Here is a 15,840-nt window from a genome sequence, read left to right as displayed (position 1 = left end):
ACCGCTCCCCCCAGCTTAGTGTCATCTGCAAACTTGCTGAGGGTGCAATCCATCCCATCATCCAGGTCATTAATAAAGATGTTGAATAAAACCGGCCCCAGGACCGAACCATGGAGCACTCTGCTTGATACCAGCTGCCAACTAGACATCGAGCCATTCATCACTACCCATTGAGCCCGACGATCTAGCCAGCTTTCTATGCACATTATAGTCTATTCATCCAATCCATACTTGTTGGCAAGAATACTGTGGGAGATCATATCAAACGCTTTGCTAAAGGGAGAGGGAGTGTCTCGGCTGACCTACCTTTTATGCCCTGGCATGAGGAGGCACAGTATACATGCACAGCCCCAACAGATCCTGCTATTTGAAAAAACTCAGGTCTTGTTCATGTAAGGTTCATGCAAAACTACAGTGAGACCCCCATGACTACAACATCTCAAAGAACTGTAACAGTAGGGTAAATAGCCGCTCTTTACAGTGAACAGCATTACTTGTAAGGCACACAAGGATTTATATGAATTTCTACTGTTACACTCATCTGCTACATTTATACATGTGACTGTCAATATGCTGCTCCGATTTAATACATTTACCTATTTAGCACATGCAGAAACCTTTGTCAGCAGATAACATTCAGTGTACACTTGGTTTTAAACAGAGAGGCTAGAAATATGTTTTTAGAAATCACTGAATAGGTCACTGCAGTAATACCAGTAATACCTAGAGCCCTACCAAGATCAGGGCCCCATTGAGCTAGGTTCTGTACAAACACACAGTGAGAGAGTGTCCTTGCCCCAAAGAGCTTAGAGTCTAAATAGACAAGACACATAAATGGATGGGAGGATAAATAGAGAGACAGAGAGATGAAGTGACCTGCCCAAGCCATTCAACAGGTCAGTGGCAGAGCCAGGAACAGAACCTAGGTCTCCTGACTGCAGTCCACGAGACAATACTGCCACCAATACTGTCCATCCACAAGACAATACTGCCACCAATATATTTAAATTACTTACCATCAAACTGCTATGGTGGCTGCCTTCCCCAAGCTGCTATCCTATTCGGGACTGGGGGCACCACTACTATGAAAGTAGATTTTATGAACAATCATACAGACCCAAATCTTTTCCTAAGCATCTACCCAGGGTAACTGGGCTGGAGAGTAGGGAACACAGTGGTTGGAAATAGGGTGCGAAAAGCCAGAAGATCCATCCACCTGATTGTGGGGATGGGTGATTTTTTTTCTCAACCTTTGTTAGTCCTGTTTCTTGTGTACATAACAAACCCATGTGACTTTTCCTCTTTACTCATTATTATGCAGGAAGACCCTGTACCCAATGGTCTTCGTGCACTTCCAGCGTTCTATGCTGCTACAGTAGCAATTAATGTGTTTTCCGTCATGTACGCAGGGGCACCAGGTGAGTGCAATCTCTTGCATGTGAAGTCCAGAAGGAAAGCTTTGTTCCGCCATGCATTAGTATTAATTCATTTTGTATTTGGTAACAGGTCCTGATGTGCACTGTTGAATAATAATAAAAACGTAATGCATGTTTAATTCTTATGTTAACAAATAATACAGGCAAAGGATTCGTAGCTCTCGCTCCGTTAGTCTCCCAGAACCTTAATCGTTGTCTTGATTTTTAAAATACAGGTTTATGACAATCTGAAGATCAAGCAGTCTGTTCAGTGGAGGGTTTTATCTTTTTACCCTTAGCTCCATTGCTGCCCTCTTCTCTGTCACTTGGAGGCACAGGACCAGCCCACTTGGATTCTTTCAGGATGTTTTGCCACTGAGGAAATAGTGCTGCAGTCCCTCTAACGCTGCTTGGGTGTTGTAAGAGTGGTCAGGCTTTTTAAAACTGCAGTTAGCAGCCCAGATCCTCAGCTGGTGTAAATTGGCATAACCAATGGAGCTACATTGTTGAGGGTCTGACCCAGTGTATCTAAATTCATTTCCTTTATTTCTCCTCAAGATAGGAAACTGTCCACAGCTGGTGTAGCATTAAGGCAGTTCCTTTGAGGGTGTGTCTATATTACAAAGACACTACTAGCAGCGCTATGTCGCCGTAGCTATGCTGGCATGAGCCGGTAGTGTAGAGGCAGTTTACTCCGACAGGAGTTTTTCCGTTAGCATAGGAACAGCATCTCCCTGAACGATGGTGGCTACATATGATGGAAGCGTTCGTCCCTCGACATAGCTGCATCTACATAGGGGGCTAGGGCAGAATAGTCAGAGGTGTGGTTTTTCACAGTCTTGACCAACGTAGCTATGTTGACTGAACTTTTAAGTGTAGACCAAGCCTCAGATAGTACATGGAAGGGACTGGGGATTCTGAGGGGGATGTTGATGGATAGTACTGTAAGTATTCCCTTCTCTTAATTGGATTGGTGCCATTGGTAGATGTGCAGGTGAACGAGCCTCTGATAGCGTCACTGATGTGATTAGGCCCTATGATGGTGTCCCCTGAATAGATATGTGGACACAGTTGGTAACGGGCTTTGTTGCAAGGATAGGTTCCTGGGTTAGTGGTTCTGTTGTGTGGTGTGTGGTTGCTGGTGAGTATTTGCTTCAGGTTGGGGGGCTGTCTGTAAGCAAGGACCGGCCTGTCTCCCAAGATCTGTGAGAGTGATGGGTCATCCTTCAGGATAGGTTATAGATCCTTGATGATGCGTTGGAGAGGTTTTAGTTGGGGGCTGAAGGAGATGGCTAGTCGCGTTCTGTTATTTTCTTTGTTGGGCTTGTCCTGTAGTAGGTGACTTCTGGGTACTCTTCTGACTCTGTCAATCTATTTCCTCACTTCAGCAGGTAGGTTTTGTAGTTCTAAGAATGCATGATAGAGATCTTGTAGGTGTTTGCTCCAATCCCTCAGACAGAGACAAATGTGGTTGTATCGTAGAGCTTGGCTGTAGACAATGGATCGTGTGGTGTGATCTGGGTGAAAGCTAGAGACATGTAGGTAGGAATAGCGGTCAGTAGGTTTCCAGTATAGGGTGGTGTTTGTGACCATCGCTTATTAGCACCGTAGTGTCCAGGAAGTGGATCTTTTGTGTGGACTGGTCCAGGCTGAGATTGACGGTGGGATGGAAATTGTTGAAATCCTGGTGGAATTCCTCAAGGGCTTCTTTTCCATGGGTCCAGATGATGAAGGTGTCATCATTGTAGCGCAAGTAGAGTAGGGGCATTAGGGGACAAGAGCTGAGGAAGCGTTGTTCTAAGTCAGCCATAAAAATGTTGGCATACTGTGGGGCCATGTGGGTACCCATCACAGTGCCGCTGATTTGAAGGTATACATTGTCCCCAAATGTGAAATAGTTATGGGTGAGGACAAAGTCACAAAGTTCAGCCACCAGGTTAGCCGTGACATTATCGGTGATAATGTTCCTGACGGCTTGTAGTCCATCTTTGCATGGAATGTTGGTATAGAGGGCTTCTACATCCATAGTGGCCAGGATGGTGTTTTCAGGAAGATCACCGATGGATTGTAGTTTCCTCAGGAAGTCAGTGGTGTCTCGAAGATAGCTGGGAGTGCTGGTAGCATAGGGCCTGAGGAGGGAGTCTACATAGCCAGACAATCCTGCTGTCAGGGTGCCAATGCCTTAGATGATGGGGCGTCCAGGATTTCCAGGTTTATGGATCTTGAGTAGCAGATAAAATACCCCAGGTCGGGGTTTCAGGGGTGTGTCTGTGCGGATTTGTTCTTGTGCTTTTTCAGGGAGTTTCTAGAGCAAATGGTGTAGTTTCTCTTGGTAACCCTCAGTGGGATCAGAGGGTAATGGCTTGTAGAAAGTGGTGTTGGAGAGCTGCCTAGTAGCCTCTCGTTCATATTCCGACGTATTCATGATGACGACAGCACCTCCTTTGTCAACCTTTTTGATTATGATGTAGAGTTGTTTCTGAGGCTGTGGATGACATTGTGTTCTACACGGCTGAGGTTATGGGGCAAGTGATACTGCTTTTTCACAATTTCAACCCGTGCATGTCAGCGGAAGCACTCTATGTAGAAATCCAGTCTGTTGTTTCGACCTTCAGGAGGAGTCCACCCAGAATCCTTCTTTTTGTAGTGTTGGTAGGAAGATCTCTGTGGGTTAGTATGTTGTTCAGAGGTGTGTTGGAAATATTCCTTGAGTTGTTGAAAATAGGATTCTAGGTCACCACAGAACTGCATCACGTTCGTGGGGGTGGAGGAGCAGAAGGAGAGGTCCTGAGATAGGACAGATTCTTTTGCTGGGCTAAGAGTATAGTTGGATAGATTAACAGTATTGCTGGGTGGGTTAAGCGAACCACCGTTGAGGCCCCTTGTGGCATGTAGTAGTTTAGATAGTTTAGTGTCCTTTTCCTTTTGTAGAGAAGCGAAGTGTGTGTTATAAATGGCTTGTCTAGTTTTTGTAAAGTCCAGCCACGAGGAAGCTTGTGTGGAAGGTTGGTTTTTTATGAGAGTATCCAGTTTTGAGAACTCATTCTTAATCTTTCCCTGTTTGCTGTAGAGGATGTTGATCAGGTGGTTCCGCAGTTTCTTTGAGAGTGTGTGGCACAAGCTGTCAGTATAGTCTGTGTGGTATGTAGATTGTAATGGATTTTTTTATCTTCAGTCCTTTTGGTATGATGTACATCTATTTGCATTTGGAAAGGAAGATGATGTCTATCTGTATCTGTATGAGTTTTTTCATGAAGTTGATAGATTTCCACTCCATACAGCTAAATTTAGTGCCTTGCATAATGACAGGTTTCAGAGTAGCAGCCGTGTTAGTCTGTATTCGCAAAAAGAAAAGGCGTACTTGTGGCACCTTAGAGACTAACAAATTTATTTGAGCATAAGCCTTCGTGAGGTACAAGCATTCCTACAACTACAATACCCACCTGCTGAAGTGAAGAAACAGATTGACAGAGTCAGAAGAGTACCTAGAAGTCACCCTACTACAGGACAGGCCCAACAAAGAAAATAACAGAACGCCACTAGCCATCACCTTCAGCCCCCAACTAAAACCTCTCCAACGCAACATCAAGGATCTACAACCTATCCTGAAGGACGACCCATCACTCTCACATATCTTGGGAAACAGGCCAGTCCTTGCTTACAGACAGCCCCCCAACCTGAAGCAAATACTCACCAGCAACCACACAACAGAACCACTAACCCAGGAACCTATCCTTGCAACAAAGCCCGTTACCAACTGTGTCCACATATCTATTCAGGGGACACCATCATAGTGCCTAATCACATCAGCGACGCTATCAGAGGTTCATTCACCTGCACATTTATCAATGTGATGTATGCCATCATGTGCCAGCAATGCCCCTCTGCCATGTACATTGGTCAAACTGGACAGTCTCTACGTAAAAGAATAAATGGACACAAATCAGACGTCAAGAATTATAACATTCAAAAACCAGTCGGAGAACACTTCAATCTCTCTGGTCACTCGATTACAGACCTAAGAGTGGCTATCCTTCAACAAAAAAACTTCAAAAACAGACTCCAATGAGAGACTGCTGAATTGGAATTAATTTGCAAACTAGATACAATTAACTTAGGCTTGAATAGAGACTGGGAATGGATGAGTCATTACACAAAGTAAAACTATTTCCCCATGTTATTTTCCCCACCTCCCACTCTTCCTCGGACGTTCTTGTCAACTGCTGGAAATGGCCCACCTTGATTATCACTGCAAAAGGTTTTCTTCCTCCTCCCCCCCCCCCCCCCGCTCTCCTGCTGGTAATAGCTCATCTTAAGTGATCACTCTCCTTACAGTGTGTATGGTAACACCCATTGTTTCATGTTCTCTGTGTATACGATTCTCCCCACTGTATTTTCCACTGAATGCATCCGATGAAGTGAGCTGTAACTCACAAAAGTTTATGCTCAAATAAATTTGTTAGTCTCTAAGGTGCCAGAAGTACTGCTTTTATTTTCAGTATAGTTTGTAAATCCACTTCAAATGTTAACTTTCTAGTCAAAGAGAAATAGTTTGTTCCTGACCTCAGTGTATGGCATTTGCCAAATAAGTGAAATTTCATATTTGCCATAATTGAGGTCTTAATTGGCCAAAAGGTTTAACCCTTCCCTTGTACAGGCTTGTTGCATCAAACAGAACTCCAGCCCTGCTGAAAGAGCTTATTGGCTACAAGATGTGGGGTTCAATCTTGTTACAGGTGCAGCAGAAGTAGGCAGTGTGTTATCTTTATTTCTGAAGTTGTAATATTTTAAGGAACTGACATTTTTGCACATTAACTGTTAACTTTCTTCTTCTTCTTCTTTTCTCTTCATAGTGCTAGGACTGGTACTTCCTATATGGATAATAGTCCTAATATCATTTGGTATAGCTATAGTATTTGCTGTTCTAGTGTGGATTTTTGTGTGTCCATGGATGAAGAGAAAAATAGCAAGTAAGTATTTGGTAGATGAAATGCAAGTGGTGTAAAATCCCTTGTGAACTTGAATATATTCTATTTTAGGTTTTAAAATATAGGTGTTAAAGGAAAGAAAAAGGACTTGCACAATGACTGTATTTAAACCATTTCTTTTATTTTACAGTAAAGTTAAACTAATCAAGGCTTTTTGTTTTACAATAGGTTTTAACTTAAAACAAAACTACCTTGTGATGTCCGCTGAACGGGGTTGCAGAGTTTAAAAAATAGAAAGTTTCAGATTGCATTAATAAATTGGATTACTTCAATAACATCACCTAGTGAACTTGTAGATAGGCACAAAGCATTTTCATGGTTCTCAGAGAGGCTAATTAAGATAAATATGTTAGTAATAAATTCTCATGAAAGAATGTATGTCTAGATTAATTAACAAAACAGAAACCAAACCACTCAAGTTGCTGTATTCAAGTTTATATTTTTAATGATACTGGCATTTTGTTAGGAATACCAGCAGTAATATAGATAAGTTTAAATAACCCTAACCATCCTATTTAGAATTGTAATCCTGGCATTTCCTTAGGCCAGTTAAAGAAAGAAGCCGCATTGTCAAGGATATCGGATGAAAGTCTTGATAAAATTCATGAGGAGGAGACACCTGTTTTTAAAGAGCTTCCTGGAGTCAAAGCAACTGATGAGAGCACAATTCCCCTCACTGGCCCAATAACAGAAGCTGCTGGAGTGTCAGATAGCAGCATAGCAAATGGAAACCATCCCCGTGTGCCATATGGTAAGAAAACATGAAATGTCTTATCTTTCCATTGTGTTGCTGGGTTATCTTTGTCGTAGGCATGTGTTACATCCATCTATATTAAGTATAATTTTCTTTGTAACTTAAAATTTCTTACAAACCCTTCCTCTCACTATGTACACACTTGTATGTTTTCCGACAGCAGTTCATGTTAGCAATTTTTTTTGCTTGCTCGCAACTTAGTGAAAATATTCTCATTTTTGAGGTAAATTTTCCAAAGAAGATTTAAAAAACAAACAGAGGAAATGTTGTTCGGCAGTATTTGAGTTTTATATACAGCTGAAAAAGGATATTCTTCTATTCCTAATAATACTTATTTCCTATTCTTAAAACCACATTTTAGAAGGCAGAGAGTACGAAAGCAGCTAAAGTATAAAAGTTCAAATTTAGCATGGAAATTCAGAGTATACTGTTCTAGCTAGTTTTGGAAAATTTTGGGCTTGAGTTTACAAATTTATGACCATTTGGAGTATATCAACTAGAAGAATCACACTTACGAGTCCACACATACATAAAGTATCTATGCGTGTAATAAAGCTCTTGTCTGAAGCCCTGATTCTGCAAGCTGGTTTGCGTGGATGGATCCCTGTGCTCACACAGAGCCACATTGACTTTGATGGGGCTCTACATGGATGCAAGGGTTCGTCCATGCGGCATGGTGCAGTTGGCATGGTTATGGCTTAAGTGTGCAGTGCATATAAGTAAATGCAGTTTTTCACAATTAAGAGGCACATTCGGCTGAGTGGTGCCTATTAGCTAGTCAGCTGGGAGTTTTTCTTTTTTTCATTGACACCAAAGCAGTGTCTATAGTGACCTGTATAATTACTATTAATAGTGGACCATTTGATCTTGTGAGAACAAACTAATTGGATATATTACCTCCATAAATGTATACTACCGCTACAGACCTTTTTTAAAATAAAACAAAACAATATTATTTTAATGTTGAATAGTTAAAATCCCCAAAGTGAGGAAATGGAAAAGTTAAAGTATCTTCAGCAATGTTAATTTAGCCACTCTGTGAATCCTGTAATCTACATTTAATGTAAACATGTGTAGACAAGAATACAATATAGATAAAAATAGCTGTGTCGCTGTTTATTATATTAATAGAAATAAAAAATACAAGGATATTCAATATGTTGATTAACATTTCTTTAGCAGCTCTAACTTATCCATTTCTGAACTTTTAACTGGGCAATGTTAACAACTTTATTTGTAATACTTTGAGTGCCCACAGTAATATGCTTTCATTCATAAGCTTTCGGGTTCAGTTAATGGAATCTGTATAATCAATGCTCCCAAAATCCAATGACTGACTACCAGTAAAGTTGCATGGCACTTATTATTTATTTAGTGTAAAATTTTCACACACACCTAGATCTCCATTTTCAAAAGTGACTTAGGCACTTTTAAAAGTGGGAGTTAGGTTTCTAAGTCATTTAGGTGCTTTTGAACATTTCCCCCTTACTATGAAGAAACGAATAGTCAGAGGACTGTTCCTGTCCTGGAATGCTTGCAATCTAAATAGACAAGCCAAACAAAGGCGAGTCAGAAAGAAGTATTTACTACCATTTTAGAAATGGGTAATTCAGGCATAGAGAGATTATGGGTAGAATTTTAAAAGTTGCCTCATGTTAGGCACCCAAATTCCAGTCTAAGGCACTTGCCCAAAGTCACATAGCAGGTCTATGGGAGATCTGGGACTTGAGCAAAGATGTACTGAGGCACAGATTAGTGCCTTAACCATAAAACTATACATACTCCCAACTGTAGACATTCCCTTAAAAGTTATCCGTGTTTGTTTTGAAATTGATCAATGCATTCATGTATCCGAGATGAACTTCTGTATCGTATACTGCAGATGGCTGTCCCTTCAGCCATTTATACCTTGTTTAGGTGTCTTGCCGAGAACTTTCATATTTCATATGATAGAAATAAAATCTGACTATCTGCCTTTACAGGAAGGGCTTTTTCTATGACGCAAACCACCATGAAATCTCCTGTTTCCAATGGCACTTTTAATTTTGACGGCGGTCATGTGAGGAGTGATGGCCAGGTGTATCACACAGTGCATAAAGACTCAGGATTGTACAAAGACTTGCTACACAGAATACATCTGGACAGGGCAAACAACGATAGGCCCTCACAAGAAAACAATTACAAGATACTGCGTCGCAACAACAGTTACACTTGTTACACAGCTGCCATCTGTGGAATGCCAGTACATGCATCCTTCAAGGCAGTTGATACATCAACCCCAGAAGACAGTGAAAAGTTGGTGGGAGACATAGTGGCCTATTCTAAAAAGAGAGTTCGCTATGATAGCTACTCCAGCTACTGCAATGCTGTAGCTGAGGCAGAGATTGAGGCAGACGAAGGTGGTGTGGAAATGAAGTTGGCATCGGACCTAGCAGATCCTAACCAACTCCCAGAAGATTCTGTAGAAGAGGAAAAGGAGGAGAAGGACACGTCTCAGGTCCACCTCCTTTTTCACTTTCTCCAGATCCTAACAGCCTGCTTTGGATCTTTTGCCCATGGCGGTAATGATGTCAGGTAAGTGTGTGAGAACTCGCAAGCTGAGTGCTTTTTAATTGAACTCAGTGCTTGGAGAATTATTTGGCACCCAAGAGGGGTGTATGTAAGCACTGTGACATAATTGCTTTGCTATACAATCTTACTACATTGATATAGCCAATGTTTCTAAAGACTTGGGCTGTTCAATTAATATTTTCTTTCCCCATAACAGTAACCTCTTTTCTATTCTATGCTAAATCCAAGTTTTGGCGAACTGTAGCACATGGAGGCCCCTGCCAGGAATCAGGGCCCGGATGTGTGGTAGATTCTATATAAACAAGCAGAACAAAGACAGTCCCTACCCTCGGGAGCTATTTTTACTCAGAGATCAGAGCCCATCAGCAAATGAGAAGTTTAGACAATTTTTGTCAATGTACTTAGACTGAAGTTAATCTTTCATCATGGTGCCCCAATCATTCAGTATGTTCAAGTCATGTAGAATTTCTCTGTTCTCATTTTACTAACCAAAACAGCATCACCAGCTCGCTGTCTACTTCTTCCAAAGCTTTGGGGGGTGGGAGGGAGACTTCCAAGGTGCAAATGGGGCCCACCAGGGAGTTGCTGCCTCTTGTGCCTTTGAAAATATCCCTTTTAGAAAGCAGGCTTAGTAATGCTGGTCCCTGTGCTAAACTGTGGGGCACCCTACTATTAACCTCTCTCCACTCTGAAGATCAAACATTCTGTTAGAAACTGGCTACAGTTTGTGTTGGCGGGTAAAGAGTTGACACAAAAAACAAACTTTGAGCCTGCTTCGGACACCTTTATTCATGGGGAATAGCATTTTACTCCCATTCGTTTTAATGAGACCACTTGTAGAGGTATCTCAGCTAGCATGATCTCCAGAGTCTGCACTTCTGTAGGAGAAAAGACATGGCTCGGACTCTCTGCAGTGTGACTTGTTGCACTTGATAGTTTAATCCCTTCATATAATTATTCATTTTGACTAGATTCATACTTTGTTCTGGGATCCACTTTATTGCCCCACTTTGCCCATTTCAGAATATTTTTGTAATGTGGTTATGGGAACTAAGCAAATATTTAAGTGGTTTTAACTGGCTGCATATACTATAGTACATTCATTTTTTTAGACTGACTTGCTACTGTAGCAATGATCCAGGAGTGCATTTTGCTCTTCCATGTCACGTAAGGCTGATCCATAGATGTGGACCCTTATTCCCCCACAGCCCATGCTGAACTGATTAAGGCTGTGGGCGGGTGCTAGGGTCTTCCCATCCATATCAGACTACAGAGCAGGGGTCAGAGTGTGCACATTTTTCTCATATAGTTTGTTTATTTCAAGGTCTCTTGACTGATAAAATTGCAAGGACAAAACAGACCTCACTTAATTTTGTGCAAAGAATTTATTTAACTGTTGCTTGCTAGCCTATTTTTCCTTAATTCAGTATTGTGTGTTGTTTGTATTGTGGTGATGCCTGGAGGCTTCAGCAAAGGCTTGGGGTTTCTTCACGTTAGGCACTGTGTATACACCACAAAAAGATGGTTCAGGGTCTCTGGACTCCAAATCTAAGGCGCTGATCCTGCAGTTGACTGCATGTGGGTGTATTCCTCCCTACACCTCTGCGGAGCCCCATTGACTTCACTGAAACTCAGTGCAAATGCAGGAGTGTGTCTATGTGCAGTCAGCTGCAGGATCAAGGCCTGAGTGTAGGAGTATATCCCAAGCAGTGTTTGGGATAAGCACTGCAAGAACTGGCAAACTTTTATATATCTCACCAACTCTTCTGATTTCTCCCCCCGCCACATGTTGAAAAAAGGTCCCCTCAATTTCAATAATGAGGCTTTCTTAAGAATTAGACTAGTGGGGACTGGTTGCGAGAGCTTTAAACCAGGACAAAAGGGTAGAATAAGGTGACAGGAGTCAAAAAGGCAGCATAGCAGAGGATGGCTTAGGAAGGGGAGAGGGAATAGGGCACCAAAGAGGGATCTAGGCAGTAAATATAGAGTTGTACTGGACAATACCAGAATAGAAACCCTTTAAAATAAAAATGGAGGGATGTGAGAAAGGCAGAGTCACATGGAGGCTGAGCCGTGATAGTGGCCAGGAAATTAGGTACCCATGTGTAATGCAGCATGGCAGTGCAAAGGATAATGAGCTTTTGGGCTGCTGTATTACACACACAGGCTACTGGCACGGTGCTTCTGATCAGGAAGCCTTTTCTCCCTCTGCGTGGCTTGTGCCCCTAGGTTGCAGGAAGTGGCCATGAGTAGGATGTGTGCTGTTGTGTGGTTCACCTTTTGTCTGGGAAGCCCAGCACTTCCACTCTTCTTTTGGATTTGTGGTGGCCACTGCTTATGTATATTGTCGGAAACTTATGAGGCTTAGACAGCTCACTCAGTCTGTATATGCCACCTTCCTTCAGCCTTCTTCCTCCTTGTCTTTCTCACCAACAGAAGTTGGTCCAATAAAAGATATTACCTCCCCTATCTTGTGTCTCTAATACCCTGGGACCGACATCCTATTCATCCAAGGGAGAGCACGCTCATTTCTGCCAGGTATTAGAATCAATTGCTTGTGGCCGGAGTAAGATAACTTGTGGGGCAATTTCTGGACCCGTGATCTTGCTGCTGAGGCATTTTCCAGTGAAGTGTATGCTGCCCTAGAGAGAACCTTTGACTCGTGAGCTGGCTGTTGCATGGCAATTCTTGTGGACTGTGTGTTTCTGGTGGATTCTCTCTTGAGATTTCCATGCTGCTGCTTCCTGGCTCAACACTGTTTGCTAAAACTGCAGTTTCCCTGAGAACTGAACTCTCCCAGTTCTCACTTAGTCTCCTTAGAGAAAGGGCACCCTTCTGTTTGGTCTCTCTTTGAGGCAGACGTCTTTCTATTTTTAGCACACTGCACAAGTCCAAGCTTCCAAAAAGGCTGTTGTTAAGCACCCCAGCACGGCTTGCCAAGTTTAAAGCTGCTTCAGCCCCCTCAGTTCCCGTGGACAAAGCGGACCTGTATCTTCAGCGAACTTTAGAAGGATGTGATTCAGATTCCCAGATAAGAAGCAGCCCCTTGAGTATTGAGCTGTGGACCCACATCCCTTCAGGCTTGCAAGTTAGCCCCACAGAGGTCAGGAATTTCCATTCTAGCAAGGTAGTGGACTCTCATTTTTCAAGAGGTCCTCTAAAGCAATCTAGAGATTTGGAGAAAATACATCATTTATGAGACTGTAGTCCTTGTGTCATCTGATGCCTTTTCGAGGTTATCGCCTATACAACATTTCTAAAATCTGCCTAATCCTACCACCAAAACCCTGGGCCAGGCTCTCTCTCTCATTCTGATTTCTGCAGCCTTTTTTCTTTTGTCTTCAGCTTCTCGACTTACCAGTTTTCAGTCCTTTACAAATGCAGCTGCAAAGCTTCTCTTCACCTCTCTCCCTTTGAATCCTTTTAGCTAACTTCCCTTTCCTCTGTTGTAAGTTGATCTCTTTATCCACATCTTCAAGGCTCTGCACAGTTCATCTCCTCCTGCTCCCTTTCCAGGCTTCTCACTCCTGTCTTGTCCTCCTTCCCCAAGACTCCCCCTATACTGGAACACCTGCCCGTCGTTTGCCAAGTCTCTTCTTTCTACAGACCCCTCAAGTGTGGTAGAGGATAAAGGGGGAGGAAGAGGGGAAAAGTTATAAATTATCAGCTGTATGAAGTTTGATGTTCACCCTATTTTATATTTATTTAAGTGCATTGTAGTGATGTACAGTCTGGTTGATATTACATATAGACTGAACAACTGATGTGGATTGTATTGTAAACTCCCTGCAGGTCAGTGTTCTCCCATGCTTGTACATAGTTGATTGGACTTTGGTGCACAGTAAATAATATTACGGATATGTTCCATGCATTCCATGATACAGAAGAGACTAGGGGAGACTTTTGATTCAGGCCTTGAAGAGGTTAAATCGGTTTATTGCCTCCCAAGCCAAGTTAGAATGGACTCACCGACCATGATAGCTGAGCCAGGAAATCTGGCCTTGACAGTCCTTCATGATGCATATTTCCACATGCGAATATCATACCAACACCGTAAATAGCTCTGATTTTTGCCTCAGGATTCGGCATTTGCAGCACTCTGGGCTCCTCTTTGCGCTGACATCAACAGGGATAATAGCAATAGCGGCTGCCCATTAAAAGAAGCAGAGAGCGATGATATAACCTTATTTGGCTGGTTGTTTTGTTCAGGCCACCTCCCTGCTGTAAGCTTAAATGTGCTGTGGCAACGACACTGGATCTGTTCCAGGGCCTGGGACTAACTGTGAGCCAATCCAGGAGCCATGTGACAATGTGGTGCGTGTGTGCTGAATAAAGCTAAAGAATTTAAATCCCAGCTAAATGCATTAGAACAGAAGCTCTGAAAAAATGTTGTTAAACTTAATTAATTGTGTGGATGTACAGTTTCACTGGCTCCGCACTCAGGCACAAGGGGAGCACACGGGATCGCTCAGAGGTCAACACAAGAATGAAAAGGGCAGTATGGAAAAAAGATGTGACCAGGAGTGTGACTGCATGCAGAGTTGCCACAGTTTGTTTGGAGAACTGGCCCCAGGCAAGTTGGAAGGGCGAGGCCCTACTGGCCACCAGAGAGGGCTGTATGCATCTTCCAGAGAGCTATGGATTTTAATGATCAGGAGCGCAATACTGTGCTCGTGTGATATTGTAAAAATACCTAACTGTCGGTGATGGGAAGCACTTGCAGAATCTGGGATCCAGCTAGGCATTCAGAAATCTGAACTGATGGATGTCCCCAAGAAGCCTCTCAGTCCTATCTCTCCACACAAAGGGGTTCCCCTGCCTGTAGTTGATTTCTGGTGAGGGACCCAGTGATGTAATAACCCACTGGCAAATTGGACACCTTCCTAATCCTCTAGCACCATCAGAGGCATGGCGCACAGCTCACCAAAGGCTTGGTCCAAAGCTCACTGAAGTTAATAGAAAGACTTCCTCTGAATTCAGTAGGCTATGGATCAGGTCCCCAGGGATGTGATGGATTCTCCATCCCTTGGGGTCTCTAAAAGAGATGCTCTAGTTCCACCACAAATTACTGGACTTGCTGCAGAAATTCCTGGATGAAATCTAGGGCCTGTGTTCTGCATAGAGTCAGATTACGGAATCACACCTGTGTGTGCATTGGGGGTGGGGCGGGAAGAGTGTGTCTCTTATTAGCTTATTTCCTCAGATGAGACTGGACGTTTTTCTAAAAGACACATGCTCTGGTTCAAACAGGAACTGATTCAGAGAAGTCCTATGGCCTATGTGTTACACACGAGGGCAGACTAGGCGACCAGAATGGTCCCTTCAGGCTTATATTTATGAGAGAGATTTTCTTTCTTCCCTTCTCATCTGCAAGGACTGGGAGTGTTGGAAGGGACAGATGCCCTGCTCCACAACGGGTTTCCTGTGTCAGCTGTGGCAACTCAGTCTTCGTGTACCTCGGTTGCCCATCTGTCCAGTGGGGATAATAGTCTTCCCTATTCAGGACTCATTAGGATATCATCTCCTCTGTCTCTGCTGCTGCAAGATGAAATTAGGTTGTCTGATTTCCAGTGCCCTGGTGTGTGAGGCAGAGGGGAATTGGGGGGGTATCTATTCCTACTGAAACCAAGTTGCTCATCTCCTCTCCTCAAGATTCCCTATCGGACTCTGTGGCTAGAGGCTGGCACAACTGTCAGATTCCCCTCCTCTCTGCCCCTGCTTAGCAGCAGCCTTCCCAGCCAGACTGCTCTAGGGCTAAGCACTGATCAGCAGATTTTGCCGTGCCTGTTTGTTGTGTGATACTAGCAGGTAACCCTTTCACTGTGGACTGGGCTTGTTCAAGTCAGAGATGCCATTTGCCAGTGAAAAGTATATATAATTAAAACTATATTTTAATACAAAAAAGCATCTTTGCTGCTGCAGATTATGAAGACTTTTCTTTCTTCTGACCAATTGCTAGCAGGGCTTTTAAGTGTCAGTGGTGAGTCTCTTACGGATCACTATGAGCCAACAATTTACTTGTTCTAAATTTACCTGCTGTTAATTTCAGTGACACTTTGTTCCCGTATTATGTAACAATATAAAAAGGAGGGACTGTTCAGTTTTCACTACA

At 42.9% G+C, this 15,840-nt stretch overlaps 1 protein-coding gene across 6 annotated transcripts in view; it reads left to right on the top strand.

Annotated features, from left to right (window-relative positions):
* SLC20A2 (solute carrier family 20 member 2) overlaps nt 1–15,840 on the top strand; it is a 77,276-nt gene that overhangs the window by 37,760 nt on the left and 23,676 nt on the right. For all 6 annotated transcript variants that reach the window (XM_038399351.1, XM_038399346.1, XM_043512652.1 and 3 more), the window contains exons 5-8: nt 1,322–1,418; nt 6,269–6,385; nt 6,948–7,154; nt 9,140–9,731. In XM_038399351.1, the coding sequence (XP_038255279.1) occupies nt 1,322–1,418; nt 6,269–6,385; nt 6,948–7,154; nt 9,140–9,731 (1,013 nt within the window). The remainder of the gene's footprint in view (nt 1–1,321; nt 1,419–6,268; nt 6,386–6,947; nt 7,155–9,139; nt 9,732–15,840) is intronic.

This window comes from Dermochelys coriacea, chromosome 4, assembly GCF_009764565.3.
Source record: "Dermochelys coriacea isolate rDerCor1 chromosome 4, rDerCor1.pri.v4, whole genome shotgun sequence".
NCBI lineage: Eukaryota > Metazoa > Chordata > Testudines > Dermochelyidae > Dermochelys > Dermochelys coriacea.
Note: the sequence above shows the minus strand (reverse complement) of the source record. Positions and strands in the feature narration are given on the sequence as shown.